This window comes from Musca vetustissima, unplaced genomic scaffold (genome assembly GCF_032173495.1).
Source record: "Musca vetustissima isolate MV318-11 ecotype Yass unplaced genomic scaffold, APGP_CSIRO_Mvet_v1 utg11544, whole genome shotgun sequence".
NCBI lineage: Eukaryota > Metazoa > Arthropoda > Insecta > Diptera > Muscidae > Musca > Musca vetustissima.
Window position 1 is genome coordinate 120,184 of NW_026874625.1, and position 21,721 is coordinate 141,904.

Below are 21,721 nucleotides of genomic sequence, written 5' to 3' on the forward strand. Positions count from 1 at the left end.
AAATACTAAATTACAGCCAATTCGGTGGAAAATACGAAAATTTTCACATAAAAGTCCAATCATTGTTAAAAAGCATGCTTTTTACCCGATTTGATCCGATCCCCTAAAGTTTTTGGTCCATTTCATCCCCTAAATATTGGTCCATAACTGTGGCTTGAATCGTGTTTACAAATTATAATGGACAGACGGACGGACTGATACATATGTCTAGATCGACTCAGCTAGCCGATATATGACGATCGATATATTTAAAGGTGGGACTAGGACCAATATTTCGCCGCGTTACAAACTCTTGGGGCTGCAAAGCTATAACACCCTGACAACATAGTTGTGTAGGGTATAATAATTAACTAATAGGTACAGGTGTATTACACAGAATATAAATACGAAATTTTTATAGTTTGCTTTAAATATTTTGTAAATCTGTTCAGATTTAAATATAGTTCCCATATATTTTCGTCCGACTTAATGTAAATGGTGTACCAAAGTCCCTATATATTTCTTTCGATTTGCACGACATTTGGCATAACGTACTGAATTAAGTCTAGATTGATGCCCCTCTCCCCTATATATGACCCACCTTACCATATGAAAAATACAGATAATCACAATTTCACTATGTATTTAAAACTACATTTATCAAGATCCCTTGGATGTGATACACACAAATAGTATGTCATTTGGCCCAATAATGTATGCATGGGTGGTTACCTATGCCGTATTGATTTTAACCAAACCGGATATTATGCGTGATATATTGACATCGCCTTGTTGTACGAATAAAAGTGTGCTCTATAAGCCGCTTCACAAAGTTGGAAAGGGACTACTTTCGTCCAATGGTAAGAAGAAAAAATATAATGTAGAAAAAATATATTAACCAGAACACAATTTAAGATCCCGAATGGAGCGTTCATAGGAAACACTTGAATCCTGCTTTCAGCTTTAATATACTACAGAGTTTTATACCGATCTTTAATGAAGAGGTGAATAAGGTTGTACAGACATTCAAAGATATCAATGAATGTGCGGATGTGATAAATTTGATGCAAGACTTGACATTGAATGAAACCCTACGTGAGTAATCGTTCTCCTTTTAATTATTTTTCAATCAAATGTTTGTTGAATTTGCAGGAACCACAATGGGAGTTAATCTTGCCCATGACTTTGAAAATGGAGCCAATATTGATCTAATAAAAAGCTATCAGTGGTATGATAACAAATTTTATTTTGTTTTTAATTGATATCGTTCTTCTAGTTTTGATTATCTTTCATGTATTAGTTTAGCTATAGGCCTTATTATTTTTATTGAAATATGTAATATCTGAAATTGTTTGTAGTATGACGAAGAATGTAACTCAAATGCTGCTTTCCCCATGGTTGACTAATGATTTGATTCGAAGGCTGTGGGGTATATACGAGCCATTCCACTCATGTAAAGAAGAAAATCACAAGTTTATTAAAAAGGTGAGTAAAAATGCAGAATGTTTCGCCAATCAAAGATGATAGTATCAATAATACTCTTATATTCCAATTACCTGGGGAAACACGATAATTAAACAATATACCAATCAATTAAATTTACAGCTCATAAGCAACAAATTAAAAAGAGATGATGACGCTGCTATTATGATGATGCAAAGAGAATCTAAAAACAGTAATATTTTCATTGATCAAGCCATTGAACTTATGAGAAAGAATATCTTTACTGTGAAGCATGTGGAAGACGAATCAGGTACAATTATCTTAGCGGTAATTTATTTTCTATCAGGAGCTAGTTCCATTACTTTTAACATGTTAATGTTATATTTATTTGAAGGCTATCGAGACATCGGCTAATACAATTGGAAATGTTTTTATTTTGATGGCAATGTTTCCCGAATATCAACACAGAGTCTACGAGGAATTGTTGACCATATTTCCAGATGGAGGAGATTTTGATGTGACATATGCGAATATTCAAGATATGACCTATTTGGATATGGTTATCAATGAATCTATGCGCATACTGACACAAATACCTTTCGTAGCACGTGAAAATTCACAGGATATTGAGTTATCCAATGGAATGGTTATACCAGCTGGAGTACAATTGTTTCTAAATATTTTCACCATGCACCGACGTAAGGATTTGTGTGGTCCTAGAGCTGACATGTTTGATCCCGACCATTTTTTGCCTTCTAACATGGAGGGCAAGCATCCGTTTGCATTTATTCCCTTTACAAAGGGAATTCGGAACTGCATAGGTAGGAAGACAATTATGTAGCTTAATTAAATCTATTCATCTATTCAATTTTATTTATTGCTCAGGGAAGAAATATGGTCTTATGTCTACAAAAATAACCTTGGCAAAGTTATTGATATGCTGATTTGGAATTTAATTATTCTGTTATACTAAAGCTAAAACATATTCCTCTTTTGAAGATTGAAAATAGATAAATATAGTTAACTACTAAATATGGTACTACGGGTGAATTGTGAAATTTGATATGAAATTTAATACACATATATACAATAAATTCAACAAAAAACAGCATGGTGATGTAAAATTCTTCCATACTATATTGTTTAATTTAAACTCAGCCTTTTTTAGGAATCGTTTCCAAAATAAAACCTGTAAGGGAGGTAGTAAAGACGGACAGGGCTGACAATATGATACCCTTCACCACTTTGGGTATATTCTACATATCGCTCATTTGCTGCAAGACAGTCATAACTCAGAAACACGATTTTGCACAAAATGCGTTTTAAGTTTTCAATTTACTCACACTTTATGTCTTTCTGAAACCTATGCTAATTTTCATTTCATTTGGGCAAGTTTAGAGTCGTTTGTATACAAAGGGACAATTTTATGTAAATAAATTTAGAGCAAACTTGATATATATCTATATATATAAAAGAGTTGCGTTATAAGTGACTGACTGATCATCAACGCCCAGACGAAACGGCTAAAGCTAGAAACTTGAAATTTGGCATGTAGGTTGGGTTTGGTGGGGAGGCGTGTGATAAGGCGGGGTTTTTGGAAATTCGTACTAAAAGGTACTAAAAAGTACTAAAAACTGCTTTACGGCGGAACGGTTAGAATTAGAACATTGAAATTTGGCACGTAGCTTTGTCTATGACGAGCGAAGTGGTATTTATGAAAAAAATTTGGAATTTAGTACTAAGAGGTACTAAAAAGTACTAAACATTGTATTTTAATGGAATTTGTAGATATACATATCTGAAATTTGGTATGTAGCTTAGGCTATTACAAATAGAAATAAGTGCAAAAATATTTTTTGGAAATTAGTACAAAAAAAGTACTAAAAAGTACTAATACTGTATTACGCCGGAAAGGTTAGATGTAGAACTCTGAAATTTGGTATGCAGCTTTGCCTACGATAAGCGAAGTGGTATGTGTGAAAAAATTTTGGAATTTAGTACTAAGAGGTACTAAAAAGTATTAAATATTATATTTAAATGGAATCGGTAGAGATACATATTGAAATTTTGTATGTAGCTTAAGCTATGAAAACAAGAACGACGGGCACAAATATTTGTTGCAAATTAGTACTAAAATGGTACTAAAAAGTACTAAAACTGTATTTCGCCGGAACTGGTTGGAAGTAGAATCTTTGAAATTTGGTATACAGCTTTGTCAATAATAATCCAAAGGGCATGTGTGAAAAAGTTGGAATTTAGTACTAAGAGGTACTAAATATTATATTTGAATGAAACCAGTAGAGATAATTATCTGAAAATTGATATGAAACTTAAGCTGTTACATATAAAATGCTGTAAAAAAATATCTTTTGGAAATTAGTATTGAAATGGTACTAAAAAGAACTAAAAATATATTACACCGGAACGGTTGGAAGTAGAACTCTGAAATTTTGTATGCAGCTGTGTCAATGATAGGCGAAGGGGAATCCGTGAACAAATTTTGTACTTAATGTACTAAAAAGTACTAAACATGGTATGTAACTTAAGCTATTACAAATAGAACGATGGGCAAAAATATCTTTTAGAAATGAATACTAATGTACTAAAAAGTTTTGAATATTATATTACAATAGAACCGATAGAGATATGAATTAGCTTTTACTATTACAAATTAGTACTTAGGAGGTGATAAAAAGTACTGAATAAAAAATACAATGGAACCGTTAGAAATAGAAATCTCAAACGTGGTATGTTGATTTAACTATTACAAATACTTTGCTGTGCATAATTTTTTGAAATTAGTACTAAAATGGTAGTAAATATTAAAGGACAACTGAAACATAGTATGTTACTTAATTATTTCACATATAAGTACAAACTTCTGTACCATTGTTAGTACGCAAACTAATAAATGTTAGTATGGAAACTACTAAAAATTTTACATGGGTATTGAGCGATTAGAAGTGGTAAAATAAATAAATAAAAGTATACAAGTACTAAATATTGGGTATGGTAAAACGGATAAAGATAGAAACTCTTATTAAATACTTATCTGGAACTATAAGATTAAAATGTACTAAAAAGCCCAACATATTGTGTATGGCGGTACGGGTGGATATAGAATTTGGTACAAGGATTTTTCTATGAAAAACATTGTAAACAACTAAATATTGTATACGACAGAAGGAGTAGAGGTAGAGTCCAGAAATTGTGTATGAAAATTCGTACTAAAAATTACTAAATAGGAAAGTTTAGAGAAAGATATCTGAATTTTAGTATTTATCTTTGACTGTGTCAATTAAAATGTTTTATGGAAATATTTTTCGAAGACTTTTACTAAAAATGACTGAGAGTTACATGAAATATAGTTTCCAATTTGACATGGATCTATACTACAACGAATGATTATGTATTTTGGTTTAAACTTCCGATACAAATAAGTGAAACTTATTATATAAACTTCATATACAAATAAGTGAAACTATGCAAACAAGCCGCTAAACACCACAAGTACTAAATTGTTGGCACTTCTAAACAAAAATGTTTTTAAAACTTCTACTTAAAAGCTCAGATATTTATTTCTAATGAGGTTTCTAACCACACTGGACTTCCGATGTTATGAATAATGGGCGGGATCTTTATGTCGAAGATATACAAAAAATATTAGAAATTCGTACTGTAAGGGTACACAAGTACTAAAACGTACTACAAATTTCACCATTAGCATTTAATTACCGAAAGAAGGAAAATAGTTAAAAAACGTACTATTTGCATTAATCCATCGGGAGGATCGAGAAAATCGTACACTTTCAGAAAAATAAATATAAGAAAGTTGTACTCGATTTTTTTAGGTTAAGTAGATTTACGCATCAACGTTTCGGTTCGAAAGAAAATCTGAGTAGGATCTAATATTTTATTCGAAATATTTCAAATTTATATTTAGTCCAAAAGAAAAGCTAAATTAACGCTTATTTATTTTAACTACAAAAAATCCGCTAACGACGTAGCGGGCATATGCTAGTATATATATATATGTGAACGAAACTTTACACACGTCATTTTAGGCACAATTTAGTTCGCTATGCCCTGTGGTACAGGGTATTATGTCTTTGTGCATATGTTTGTAACAGGCAAAAGGAAACGAGAGAATATGCATAGAATCACTTTCTGAGTCGAATTATGCATGTCCGTCTGTCTGTTCATGTTAAATTGTAAACAAAGTGTGAATTAATTATTTTTTGCACCAAAGAGCAAAATTCAGTCCGATAGGCATCAAATTTTGCACATCGTTCTGAAGTTGGTGTAGCCTAACGTGTACCAAGTTGTATTTAAATCGGTTCGGGTTTAGATATAGCTCCCATATATATTTTCGTTAGATTTTTAGAAAATGGTGCACCAAAGAGTAAATTTCAGTCCGATTGGCATCAAATTTTGTACAAAGTACTGAAGTTGGTGTAGCCTAACGTGTGCCATGTTTTGTTTAAATCGGTTCAGATCTAGATATATTTCCCATATATCATCCTCTGATTTTTAGCAAATAGTGCACTAAAGAGTCAAATTTAGGCCGTTGGGCATAACATTTTGCGAAACATACTGACGTTAGGATAGCCCAAGTTTTTATACCCTTAACCACACTGTGGTACAGGGTATTATGTCTTTGTGCATATGTTTGTAACAGGCAAAAGGAATCGAGATAGACACATGGTTCTTTTTGAGAATATGCATAGAATCACATTCTGAGTCGATTTATGCATGTCTCTGTCCGTCCGTCCGTCCGTCCGTCCATGTATTGAAATTGGAGAAAATCGTCCGATTTTAGGTAAATGGTGCACCGAAGTCCCTGAAAATCATTAGATTTGCACAAGTTTTGGTATTGCGGACTGAAGTCTAGAATGATTCGTGCTATATTTCGGGAAAATCGGTTTAGATTTAGATATAGCTCCCACATATAGTTTCGCCCGATTTTAGGTAAACGGTGCACTAAAGTCCCAGAAAATCATTAGATTTGCTCGAATTTTCCCATAGCTTACTAAATTAAGTCAACAATGATGTGTGCCGTGAAGATCCCTTCAGATTTAGATATAGCTCCCATGTATTTTCGTCCGATTTAAGGTAAATGGTGCACCAAACTTATAATGTTTGTCCGATTAACACGAAATTTTGCACAACGTATCAATTTGAGACTTGAGTGACGTTATTGGGTTTTGTTGAAATTGGTGCAGATGCAGCCATAACTTCCATATGTATTTCGAACGGGTGTCTGATTGAGATTAAATTTTTAGATGGTTTTCCATAAATTTGTCCCATGGTACGCAGACGACTTGAATTTGGCCCACATGAAATTAAATTTATCATATGTTGCAGAAAGACATGAGTATGTTCCTTCGAAGGAACTTTGACATACAATTGTAAGGATACATATGTACAATATACCCAAGTGATGAAGGGTATCACATAGTCGGCCCAGTCCGACTTTACTACTTTCCTTACTGTTTATACCCTTCACCACACTGTGGTACAGGGTATTATGTCTTTGTGCATATGTTTGTAACAGGCAAAAGGAAACGAGATAGGCACATGGTTCCTTTTTAGAATATGCATAGAATCACTTTCTATGTCGATTTATGCATGTCCGTCCGTCTGTCTGTCCATGTATTCTTGTGAGCAAAGTACAGGTCGCATTTATGATCCGAATTGGATGAAATTTGGCACAGCTCGTTTGTTTGGCCCAAGGACGAACCCTATTGAAATTGGAAAAAATCGGTTCAGATTTAGATATAGCTCCCATATATATATATATTTAACCGATTTAATGTAAACGGTCCCTATATATCTTTCGATTTGCACGAAATTTGGTACAGCCTAATCATTTAGGTCTAGAATGATGTCTGCCAAGTTTCGTGAAAATCGGTCAAGATTTAGATATAGCTCCCATATATAGTTTCGTCCGATTTCATATAAATGGTGCCCCAAAGTCCCTATATATCTTTCGATCTGCACGAAATTTGGCATAACGCACTGAATTGAGCCTAGAATGATGTCTGCCAAGGTTTGAGAAAATCGGTTCAGATTTAGATATACCTCCCATATATAGTTTCGTCCGATTTCATGTAAATGGTGACCCCAAAGTCCCTTTATATCTTTCGATTTGCACGAAATTTGGAATATCGTACTGAATTAAGCCTAGAGTGATGTCTGCCAAGTTTCGAGAAAATCGTCCAGATTTAGTAAATTTAAATGATGCCATAAAGTCCCTATATGTCTTTCGATTTGCACGAAATTTGGCATAACGTACTGAATTGACCCTAGAGTGATGTCTGCCAAGTTTCGAGACAATCGTCCGATTTCGTCCGATTTCATGTAAATAGTGCACCAAAGTCACTATATATCTTTCGAAATTTGGCATAACGTACTGAATTGAGCCTAGAGTGATGTCTGCCTTGTTTCGTGAAAATCGGTCCAGATTTAGATATAGCTCCCTTTTATTATAGAATTTGACGCACCAAGGAACCAGTGGGCTGATAGGAACAAAACGTCCTGAAATTAGTATAACATAACCTGTGACAAGTTTGTTTGAAATCGCTTAATATTTGGATACAGCTTTCATATATATTTTCGCCCGATTTCAAGTAAATTGGGCATCAAACTCCTCAGTTAATCAGATTGACATCAAATTTTGCACAACTTACTAAATTGAGCATAGAATTAGGTAGTTGCGATTTGTAGAAGTACAGACATAGCCCAACGGATGACCTATTTAGATTTGTTTGAAGTCGATTTACATACTTTATGGATAGATCTAGGTAGATTCACATTTAGATAAATATCACATATTTTATTTCATCCATTTTCATGTTAATAGTCCTCTTTAATATACCTATAGTGGTGAAGGGTATCATATAGTCGGCCCCGTCCGACTTTACTGCTTTCCTTACTGTTTTTTTTTAAATCGGTTCAGATTTAAATATAGCTCCCATATATATATATTCGTCCGATTTTTAGCGAATGGGGCATCAAAGAGTCACATTTAATCCGAAATTTTGCACAACGTGTAGCCAAAATCGGTTCAGATTATGATATTGCTCCCATATACATTTTCGTCTGATTTTAGCAAATGGCGCACCAAGGGTCAAATTTAGTCCGATTGGCACAAAAATGTTCGCAAAAACATTGTACCATAGTACTATTAAATATTATATACAAGTATAATTACTAGTAACGTATTTTTTATAATCATCATTCAAATTAAACAATTAACATAAATAACAATAATTAGATATATTCATTAGGGATATGGGGTTTTTGCAACCTCGTTTCCAAGTATGATATTTTCATAAGTTTTTAAATAAGATTAGATAAAATCTTATTGATTAGGTGATTCCATAAAAAGACTCATCCAAAAATTATGTGATTAATGGTGATAATAAGATACCTACACTGAAAAGAAAATTAAAAAATCAAATGTTCATCAATTTCTATGGCCAATACCCCATTTTGTTTATAAGTTATGATTTTGGTATGCATGATTAACCCTTTGTGCCCCGCATTTTTTTTCCGTAAGAATTTTCTGTTCACACATTTTATGTAACTATCCTAAATATGATATGAACAAAATTTGACATCGCTACATCCTTGCATTCGGAAGATACAGTATTTTCTTCTTGAAAAATAAAAATCATTTTAAATTATTCTCAATAGTCTTTTTTACAGGAATCAAAAATAATCATTATTGCAGAATTCATACAATTCGAATTCGAAGCGATTTAAATAATTTGGACTGTATACACAAATTAGTAATGTACACATTTTTGCCCTCTTCCCTATATTGAAAAGCTCATAACTTCACCATCAATTTGAATTTTTTAGATTATTTCTTTCGATATGTGTCGTCCATAATCAGGTCTTGATGTATGAAATACAAAGAATATATTTGCTAGCTACATATTATTTTCACATAATTAATAAACAAATCGTATTCATTCCTACTATTTTAAATCGTTTTTGAGAAAAAAGTCAAAAACTCGCAATCCTCATGTTCATACATAAAATACCTGTTGCTCATTTAATAACAGATTATTATTAATAAAAAAGCAAATTAGTATTAATTTCCTGGATTAGTATATTAAAAATATTCTGCTGTGATTTATCAACAGTTACGTCATATTAATCCTGGATCAATATGGACTATGTCAATAATCCAAACTGGGTAATGTCATGGTTTGAAATTCAACAAATTTGGAACAACATACGAAGTCGAACACAAACAAAACCAAACAAAACTAATTGTAAACCAGGAAGGAAAGTAGTAAAGTCGGACGGAGCCGACTATATGATACCCTTTACCACTTTGACAATATTCCAAAAATACATCCTTACAGACATTGAATTATTGAAGGACCACATGAAATTCGACAAAGTTAAATATGTGATCTGTGTCTATATGTGAACCGACTTTACCCAACGACCAATAACTGGGTACATTTGTATAAAGCAAATATATTCTTGATCGGCGTAAAATTCTATGACGATTTATGCAGGTCCGTCTTTCTGTTGTAATCACTCTAGCGTCTAAACGAATTGATATAGATCACCAACATTTTGCATACAGTTTTCTCTTGTCTGCAGGTCCGAGGATGAGCTTTATCGGTCCACGTACCAAATGTATCCATCAAAAATTATTAATATCGGTCCACTTTGTAGGGAAGCCTATCATATAACGGTTAACCCAGACCCGCTACGATAGGTTGCGCGAAATGTTGTGCCAATCGAACACCCTTTAAATCTTTAATGCATCATTTGCGAAAAATCGGGCCCGGTAGTACAATATTAAAAAATTCGCTGTTGCAAACGTAAATTTACTGTGAATTTGTATACCCTTCACCACTCTGTGGTACAGGGTATTATGTCTTTGTGCATATGTTTGTAACAGGCAAAAGGAAACGAGATAGACACATGGTTCCTTTTGAGAATATGCATAGAATCACTTTCTGAGTCGATTTATGCATGTCCGTCCGTCCGAATTGGATGAAATTTGGCACAGCTCATTTGTTTGGCCCAAGGACGAACCCTATTGAAATTGGGAAAAATCGGTTCAGATTTAGATATAGCTCCCATATATATTTTCGTCCGATTTAATGTAAAGGGTCCCTATATATCTTTCGATTTGCACGAAATTTGGTATAGCGTAATGAATTAGGTCTAGAATGATGTGTGCAAAGTTTCGTGAAAATCGGTTCAGATTTGGATATAGCTCCCAAGTATATATATTCGGCCGATTTAAGGTAAATTGTGTACCAAAGTCCCTATATAACTTTCGATTTGCACGAAATTTGCACATCGTAATGAATTAGGTCTAGAATGATGTGTGCAAAGTTTCGTGAAAATCGGTTCAGATTTGGATATATCTCCCATATATATTTTCGTCCGATTTAAGGTAAATGGTGTACCAAAGTCTCTATATATACTTCGATTTGCACGAAATTTTGCATAGCGTACTGCATTAAGTCTAGCACGAAGTGTGTCAAGTTTCCTGAAGATCAGTTTAGATTTGGATATAGCTCCCATATATATTTTCGTCTGATTTGAGGTAAATTGTGTACCAAAGTCCCTATATATCTTTAGATTTTCACGAAATTTGGCACGGCCTGAATCTGAACCGATTTCAAAAAAACTTGTCACACGTTAAGCTACACCAACGTCAGTGCGTGGTGCAAAATTTTGTGCCAATCGGACTAAAATTGACCCTTTTGTGCACCATTTGCTAAAAATCGGACGAAAATATATATGGGAGCTATATCTAAATCTGAACCGATTTTTCCCAATTTCAATAGGGTTTGTCCCTGGGCCAAATAAATTATCGGTTCCAAATTTCATCTCATTCAGATAATAAATGCGACCTGCGCTTTGTTTACAATTTAACATGGACAGACGGACGGACAGACGGACATGCATAAATCGCCTCAGAAAGTGATTCTATGCATATTCTCAAAAGGAACCATAAGTCTATCTCGTTTCCTTTTGCTTGTTACAAACATATGCACAAAGACATAATGCACTGTACCACAGTGAGTGTGGTAAAGGGTATAAAAAACACAAATCACTACTAATCGCCGATCGAGTCCGTGTATGAAAGCTATGCGAGCTTCAACATAACTTAACAAAACAATGTAAAAGCACGAACATCAACACGTCAATATACAGAAACCATTGTCTATCAGCTACTATGCTGAAGCTATAATTAGTAAAGCGGTACCTTTGTATATCCACACTATGTCCGATTTTATGTTAAGGGTGCCCAAACAATATTTGGTTTAGCATATTGAATTGAGTCTAGAATGACGCGTGTTAACTTTTGTTGAAATCGGTTCAGATATAGATCTGTTTCTCGTATATATTTTCGTATGATTTTATGCAAATGATATATTGCATAACGTATTGGAGAGAAATCGGTATCGGTATCTGGCGAGAAGTGGAATTGCTTTCTCAGACCAAAATAGCATCTGTTCGCCAACACTATACTTCTCCGAATTTCAAAGCTGATGTTATTTGTTATGCTTACACCGGTACCTAGGTATATAAAATCATTCACTATCTCGAATCTGTACTTTTTATGTTCGACTGTTGGTCCGAATCTACTGGAAGCCTTGCGCGTTGATGCCATCAGCTTTGTCTTCTCGTCATTTATTGTCAGACCCACTTTGGCAGACTCCTTCTCAATTCGTTACACCAAAGAACCCGATTGACATGCTTCTATCGACATGTTATTGTACATTTGAACATCTCTTCTATCTACCCAACTTTGAACTTTCCTTACTAGTTTATACACTGCGTATCATAACTATAGCCGCACCTTTAATTCAATTGGTATGTTAGTTGACAAATAAAATGGACCCATTAAGTTATGGTTCACAATAAAACGATCAAAAACACATATTATTCAACAAAAATAATTAATTTATTCTTTGTGGTTTCACCGAATTCTGCACTTTCAAATGCTCCCAAGACCATTAAGGAACCGCCACCGAAATATCGTTTTAAGAAATATCGTGATTCAGACCGTAGATCTCTTCGATATGTTTTCTTAGTTGATTTTTCGGACAAGAATAAATCTACTGAATCACGATATTTCTTAAAACGATATTTCGGTGGCGGTTCCTTAATGGTCTTGGGAGCATTTTATAGCCACGGAATGTTTTGTTTGACGTTTCCATGTTGTCAGATGAATTCAATGGAGTACGTTCAAGTCTTGGAAGACAAATTATTGCCATTTTGGGAAAGCAGCAACAATGAAGGACTCGTTTTTTAGCAGAACAACGCACCAGTTCATAAAAGTCGCCACACTCAAGTATGGTTAAAATCGAAAAATATTAAAATTTCCGACCAGAATCCGATCGAGAACATGTGTGGAATCATGACTCGTCGTGTCTATGCAGAAAACCCCCAATACCAAACTGTATTTTACATCCAAGAAGTGATTATCGATGAATGGCGGTCAATAGAAGAGGACTTGCGAAAATTTTTGATCAACAGTGTGACATTTTTAAAATTTTTGAACTTATTCAAAATAAGGGAGGCCCTACCCATTATTTGTAAAAGTTATTTCATTTATTTAAGTTTTAAACAATAAATTTTTCTAATTTTGTATAGGTGCGTCTATAGTTATGCAACACCAGTAATTTTGAAAGTGCAGAATTCGCCGAAACCACAAAGAATAAATTAATTATTTTTGTTGAATAATATGTGTTTTTGATCATTTTATTTGTCAACTAACATACCAATTGAATTAGAGGTGCGGCTATAGTTATGATACGCATCTATAATATTTCAGATATATTTACTATAATAACTCAATTCAATAAGAAATTGGAATTTAAAGTGAGTATGTAACCATTTTCTATACTGCCAAGATCTTTAAATCTAGAAAATGTCACTTTTTGCAATTAAGAATTTCCATAATTAACAATAGCGATTACTAATTATAATCATTAGCACTTTGAAATTGTTATAAATTTCTACATATTCTACTGTTAACATTTAATTCTGTTCGTTGATTCAATTCTCATAAACGTGCACTGCCAATTGATTTTCAATCGGTTGAAAAATGTCTTTTTTGTATATTTGTGTTGTGATATTCGGGTGTGCGTGGCTTTGCTGGATGTGGACTCGGAGAAAATATTACGCTTTAATGTTTAAAATACCGGGTCGGATGGGTTATCCCCTTTTGGGAATGGCTATAGAGTTGACTAAAAACGGTAATATTAAATAATTTGGACACTCGATGGATTTAATAAGAAGCACAATCGAACAAATAAAATGAGATCCAATATATATTTGCACCATTTGTATGCGGCAGCTATATGTACATCTACATCTGGACAGATTTCAAATATCGTGCAAATAGTACAAGATCTATGGTGGATTTTAAAATCTGAACCTATTTCAACAAAACTTCACGGATTTTTTCTCAATCGGACCAAAATTGGAAGTTTGGTGCACCATTTACATAAAATCGACGAAACTATATGTAGGATCTATTTCTAAATCTGAACCTATTTTCTCCAATTTCGTCCTTGAGCCAAATAAGTGACCTGTGCCAAATTTTATTCAAATTGGATCATAAAACCGACCTGTACTTTGCTCACAAAAATATATGGACGGACGGACATTCATAAATCGACTCAGAAAATGATTCTGAGCCGTGGGTCTATCTCGATTCGTTTTGCCTGTTAAAAAAATATGCACAAAGACATAATACCCTGTACCTTAGTGTGGTGAAGGGTATACAAATGAAGGAATATACCAACAAGTTGACCTATACAGGAATTTTTCAAAGGAATACAAAATACAAATATACAAGAAATACAAATTTAGATAGGTTTTTTTCTAAAATTTTATAGCTCGAAAACATAAAGGCTGACCTATATTAATTAATACTGAAAATCGGTTTTAAATGAGGTCAACGTCCCCATCGGAACCGCCAAAATATAAAAGCTTATAATGGTACAAGAAATACTGTTAGCTAAGACTTTTGTTTAAACCTGTTTTTAAGTTCTTCGAATTGGTGTGAATTTTCAAATAATACGTGTCGCATATTTCATGAACTAATCGAAATATCGATTTTCACTCTTTAGCAATGTTTTATCCTTTAATAAGATTACATATTTTTGCTCTGATTTGCCATTTTTATACCCTCCACCATAGTATGGAGGATATATTAATTTTGTCATTCCGTTTGTAACTCATGGAAATATTCATTTCCGATCCTATAAAGTATATATATATTCTTGATCAGGGTAAAATTCGAAGACGATCTAGCCATGTCCGTCCGTCTGTCCGTCCGTCTGTTGTAATCACGCTATCTTCTGAAGGAATAATGAATATTTATCTAAGAAAAACTTAAATTTTCTGGTATGAGTCAAATTGACTCACTTTCGTAGAAGTAGGTATACACTCAACATCCGTAAATCTAGTGTTAATTAATCTCAAACACAGAGTACCAATGATGGAGAAGCGCTTTATAAGTTGATTTTTTCCATGACCATGACCCTTGGTGTGTATATGGTTGGGTACTTATCCCGTATTGATTTTAACCGAACCGGATATTATTCGTGATATATTGACATCGCCATATTGTACGTATAAAACTATATCATATAAACCGGTTAACACAGGTGTTGGAAATGGACTATTTGCATCCGTAGGTAACTTGACAAAATAAATCTCACAATCACAATTACATATTAAACTAAACAAAACATTAGATCCGGAATGGAGCGTCCATAGGAAGCATTTGAATCCGGCTTTTGGTTTTAAAATATTACAGAGTTTTATGCCAATCTTTAATCAAGAGGTAAATGAGGCTGTAAAGCTGTTCAAAGGAATCGATGAATGTCCGGATGTCATAACATTATTGCAAAAGTTTACATTGAATATGGCCCTTAGTGAGTTAAAAAAATCGTTTCATTTATTTCCCACAACATTTTTTATTGAATTTTCAGGAACAACAATGGGAGTTAATGTTGCCCATGGTAATGCTGAAAAAAGATCTAATACAGGTCAATTACAAAACTATCAGTGGTATGAAAAAAACTTCCTCATTATTTTATAGAAATGTTTAATACCTGGTATTTTTAGTATTATGAAATGATGGCAAATGGTGTTTTGCCCATGGTTGACTAATAATTTGATTCAGAGGTTGTCGGGTGTATACGAACCATTCCATTCACACAAAGCAGAAAACCGCAAATTTATTAGGGAGGTGAGTACCAGTAGAAATTGTTTCGCTATGTAAGCTGATCAATTCAATCATCTCAGGATAAAGGCGTTAGCCTATGCCGATGATGTAGTCTTGTTGGTTGGGGGTAAGTTTATAACGACAATATCAGACATCCTGGAGGGTGCCCTTTCAACCCTGTCTAACTGGGCTTACACTAAAGGTCTTGGTGTAAACCCTACTAAAACCGAACTGGTGCTCTTCACTAGGAAGCACAAAATTCCTAGTTTCCGTCTGCCATCACTTGGAGGGGTGACTTTATCCCTTTCTGATGAAGCTAAATATCTTGGCACTATCCTAGACCGCAAGTTACTGTGGAATAGGAATGTTGAGGAACGCTCCAAGAAGGGATTGCTGGCACTCTATTCATGCAAGAATTCCATAGGCAAGAGTTGGGGATTGAGACCCGGAATTATACACTGGCTGTATACGACGATTGTCTTACCCATACTTACATATAGCTGTCTTGTCTTGTGGCAGGGGGTGAATAAAAATAAACTGCTGACAAAATTTAGCTTAGTACAGCGATCGGCTTCAATTCTAATCACCGGAGCATTAAGAAGTACACCACAGGCAGCCTTGAATGCAATCTTGAATCTCCAACCATTGGATATTCTGATCAAATTCCTGGCGACCAGGTGTGCCCTGAGACTCCGGGAAACAGATGCCTTGAAATCGCTGAACTATGGTCATGCCAGCATCCTAAACATAACGCCAGGTTATGACCTCTTTAGGGGGGATAGTCATATCAGTGATTATATTCCCCCCACAGGGACTTTAATGACATCAAAGTTGAATTTCCTAGTAGGGAATCCTGGACTAGTGGCTCCCTACCTCTGCCAGGTCTGTCAATCTTCACAGACAGGTCCAAGATGGAGGAAGGCACTGGCGCAGGCGTCTACTGTAGGGAATTAGGTATACAGAACTCATATAAACTCAACAATGACTGTAGCGTCTTTCAAGCAGAGATTCTCGCAATCACGAAAGCGGCCGAGATAGTAAAAGCACTTAATGCCGACATTACGGGACCGGTGACTATTTATGTAGATAGTCAGGCGGCCCTGAAAGCGGTGAAGTCGCATACTATAAACTCGAAAGCAGTTCATGATTGTAAGACCGCTCTGAATGATATACGACAGATAGTTGGGCTATGCTGGGTTCCAGGACATAACGACATTGAAGGGAATGAGATAGCCGACGAGCTTGCTCGAGGGGGGTCACAGTCGTCCAGTCTTCTGAGTGAGAGATCTGTGAAACCCCCCATTAGCTATTTCATTGGCAGAATCCGTGCGAGGTAATCGGTAACAGATGGCTAAGGGAACGTGCTTGTAGAATCTCTAAATCTATCTGGCCAGAATTCTCTCGTAAAAGAACGCCTTCGCTGCTGGAACACAGCAAGAGGGAGATTAAAATCGTTGTGGGGATTATGACTGGTCATTGCAAAGTTAGATCTCTCACTTCTAAGTGGGACTCCAGTGGAGAGGATTACTGTCGTCTATGTGAGGACGAAGAAGAACTGGAAACAATTGAGCACATCCTCTGGAAATGTCCATCGCTGATCAGCAGAAGACATAAACAGTTTGGATGTTATGAAATTGATAATCTAGTCTTCTTCTCCAAAATAGACCCTAACCAAATTCTAGGCTTTGTCAAAAAATTGACTTGGCTAAAATAATCTCTCTTCCGCCCCTTTCTTCTCACTATTCTCCTCTCTATTCTTCCACTATCTTGTTTCTTCTCTTTATAGGTGCACCTATACATAAAGGATGATCACAATGGACATAGTTTCCGAGTGGACGGTTGTTACAACAACCGTACATCCCTAACCTAACCTAAGCTGATCAAAGATGCTATTGTCAAATACAGTGAAGTACTAGTAGGGTCGAAGCAAATTAATTCGTTATATCGAAGGTAAATCAAATACTAGGCTTAGCAAATCCTCCATTTCGGTAATCCTTATGCTTCTCCTCTTTTTCATTGATGAAAATGACAGCTGGCATTTTTTGTAAAGGTTGACAGCGTTGTCGTAAAAATTACTTGTGTGAGGATTGCCATCCTTAAGTAATATTTATTGTTGTAGCAAGTTCGTTATAACCATATTAAAATAAATGAAAACTGAATGTTGGGACCGAATAAATAGTTCGTTATAAAAAAGCTCGTTATAACTGTAGTTCGCTATAAGACTAAAGGTTTGAATGATAAATATGTCTTAGAACTTCGGCAATAGGAAACGTGTTGGCTTTAATAACAAGTTCGTTACAACTGTGTTATAATCGAGAAACAACTGAAAAAAGCGTTAAGTTCGGCTTGTACTTGAAAAGAAAATAAAGGGACATACCAAAGGGACATACCTATACCGACATTTATATACACCGATTTATGTATACCGTAATGTACACCAAATACAAATTTCAGCAATTTTTAAAGGAGATTTTTCCTAAAAGCACAAAAAGTGGCCCCAAATTGGCGACGCATGGTGGGGTAAAACGTCGTCGATTTACACATGTCCGTCGGTTGAATTCACGATAGGGATCGCAATATTTTTGCACTGACATTGCTGTTACTCCTAGGGTATTTCGCATTACAAATGGATGTAGCACCCATATAACGGTACCACCTTATATTCGGTATTTTGAGGATTTTGGAAATGTTTTCTAATCGAGTTGGCTGCAAAATATTAATATTGACCGTACCAAAAATTATTAGTATTGATCTAAATTTCAGGGGGCCCATATAATGGTACTCCCCGATTCTCGGATTCTACGGATTTTGGATACGTTTTCGAACCGAACTGGCTGTTTGGGTTCACTTTGAATAACACATATATGTACCAAAAATGATTAATATTGGCCCAAGGGAATTCGTAACTGTATAGGTAGGATTTCAAAAATGTTTCGTAAATAAGACTTATTTTTATAGTCATTTAATTTTTCTACCTATAATACAGGATGGAAATATGGTCTGATGTCAACAAAAGTAACTTTGGCTAAGTTATTAAGGAACTTTAAGTTTTCCACAGATTTTCAGTACGCCGATTTGGAGTTCAGTTTTTCCATTGTGCTGAAGCTGAAGCATATTCCAGTTTTGAGAATTAAAAATAGATAAATATAGATAACTAAAAGGGAAATATTGAAATTCGGAAATTTGGTATATAGCTTCATAGTCTAAAAAATAAATAAAGTAATATAAAAAAGTTATTGGAAAATTCTAAGGAAAAAACCTGGAAAAATAGTAAATTCAGACGAGGCCAACTAAATGATACCCTTTAACACTTTGAGTATATTCAATGCTTGTATTCTGAGATACATGAAACTTATTGTTATTATTTGGTGAAAGTTGATCGAAAATATTAATCAAAGCATAATAATAAGCTCTACTAACTTCCCGATTTGAAACGATTTCAAAACGGACAAAAATATATGAGGGAGCAATGTCTATATCTGAACCGATATCAACAACAAAATATCGTTCTAATAGGACAGGATCCATTTATATAAAATGGGACTAAAATATGTGAGCTGTATTTAAATCTGAACCGATTTCAAACTTAACAAAAATCATTCTAGACTAGACAAAAATCATTCTATATAACAAACATAGACTCCTCGGTGTACCGCTACGTAAAATCGGACGAAAATATATAAGGGATCTATATATAAATCTGAACCGATCCCAACAAAACTTTATGGACGTCAACCTGTAGTAATTTCAATACGCTATGCAAACTTTTGTCTCAATCTGACAAACATTGACAGTATGGTGCACCATTTACATAAAATCGGACGAAACAATATTTGGCAGCTATATCTAAATCTGAGCTGATTCCAACAAAACTTCGCATTCATCAATACGGACCTAGTACGAGGTGAAATATTTTGTCTCAATATGACAAATATTGGACAGCACATGATGTTAAGCCAGCGACATGTGATAAATTGGACTTAGCGCCTTAACTCATCAATACAAAACAACAATAACAAATGTGATAACTGTATTTTTATTTGTTTAGATCGATGTATATTGCCTTATTATACATACATAACTGTATCAAAATCTCAATTTCTCGAAAATTTGACTTATTGCCTTTACAAGTTAATACAGAGATATATTTTCGTCCGATTTTAAGTAAATGGTGCACAAAACTCCTCATGTTTATCAAATATGTATCCAAATAATAAAGGGGTGTCCGATTGATATTTTCTTTAAATTGATTTTCATAATTTTGTTCCATTGTAAGAAGCAACTCTATATCTGACCAAGACAAAATCTTAGTATAGGTTGCAGAATGACATGTTTATGGATCCAATTTCATGTTAATGGTCCTTCAAAAATGCGACGTCTGTTAGGATTCATCTGTTTAATATACCCAAAGTGGTGAAGGGTATCATATAGTCGGCCCCGTCCGACTTGACTACTTTCTTTATTGGTTTAATAAATATTAAATTTTGACGAGCTTGAGGTTAGTATTTATATCATTCACCGCACTGTGTCTTTGTACATATATTTGTAACAGGCAAAAGTATCGAGATAGACCCATGGCTTCTTTTGAGAATATGCATAGAGTCGATTTATGCATGTCTGTCCGTCTGTCCATTTGGATGAAATTTGACACAAGTCAGTTATTTGGCCCAAAGATCTAACAGGTGGGTCAAGGACCAGTATTTCGCGGCGTTACAAGCCCTTGGGACAACAGTTTAATTCAAATCGATCTAGATTAACATGTAACCTTCATACATAATTCTGTTCGGTACAAATAACATGAAATTTTGAAATAATTATCTCTACAATAATACAAGGTATCGATCCATTTTAATAATTTTAATGCAAAATTTGCAGACACAAATCATACGTACATATAAATTATGTTGTACCCAAATGCTGCTCTACTCGATAATCACTGTTCAGCTTGATTGTCATCTAATTGCAGAATGTGTGTTCAAGTCCACTCAAAATACATACCGCTCAATTGCTGCAAGACCGATCTAATGTAAGAGTGATTTGGTTTTGTTTTTGTTAGTTCTGTAAAACTAAACTTTTCTGCAAACAAATTGTCACCAATCTTGCATATCAATTAATAAGTGTGTGGTTTAAATACCCCTTTTTGAGCTTCACACTTTTAGCTATTTCTTTTCACATGTAGTTCTTGATGTTACAATAAACGGTACACAGCACTATAGGTAATTTGCCCTGTTTTGAGGCAAAAATTAATAACAGCAGTGTTAAACGATTTTTTGACTTTTTAAATGATTTATATGTACAAGAAAGAGAAAACGCAGATTTCCACAGTAGAAACCGGATATAACGAACAACGGTTATAAGCAACTACACATATATCGAACAAAGCTAATTCTTTTTCAGATATTTTCATTAGTTTTCTTAAACACAACAAACGGTTGAAAACTATTAGGGTAGTGTTTTAAAAATATTTCGACCCGCGATCAGATTTTTAAAGGAATAATTATTACAATGTTGTATGTTTTTCCAGAATACATTAATAACAATTAATTCAGTACCCATTTTACTCTTTGATGTTATTAATATGTAAAAGTGAGATAAAACCATGTGTACTACAGTCGAACACGATTATATTAAACCCTGGTTATACTGAACAACATTTTTTCGTGTGTAATTTTTTATTTTTAATCAATGCTGAAAACAATCAATTTTTGGTGGTTTATATTCTAAGGGAAACCCAAGCCCGCCATTTCCTCTTTTGCACTTTTAAGATTTTTTCTCATAATCTTTACTTCAACAACCTATTTGCGGTTTACGAGTCTTGTTATTTATTTTGTAATCAAAATTCGAGTGTATTCGTTTTTTTTCGCGGAAAAGTTCCTATGACATTTGGTCCATTTTGACAAATGCATGCAACATTACCTAATTTCCTTTTTTAAGTTGACGCATTTTTCGTCTATATTCCTGTTATTGCCAACTTTACGTGCGGGGACGTTGTAAATAACAATATGTTTCTTTGCTTTTATTTCTTTCATCAAAATTCTGAAATTCTCTACAAAAAACGAATATATC

At 34.3% G+C, this 21,721-nt stretch overlaps 1 protein-coding gene across 1 annotated transcript; it reads left to right on the top strand.

Annotated features, from left to right (window-relative positions):
* The first annotated feature begins 691 nt into the window (after window positions 1-691).
* LOC133335085 (probable cytochrome P450 313a4) lies at window positions 692-18,799 on the top strand. The gene is made up of 7 exons (XM_061543393.1): window positions 692-839; window positions 895-1,074; window positions 1,132-1,207; window positions 1,338-1,464; window positions 1,585-1,749; window positions 1,817-2,243; window positions 18,642-18,799. The coding sequence occupies exons 1-7, from the start codon at window positions 692-694 to the stop codon at window positions 18,797-18,799; spliced, it is 1,281 nt and encodes a 426-aa protein (XP_061399377.1).
* Window positions 18,800-21,721: the final 2,922 nt, after the last annotated feature.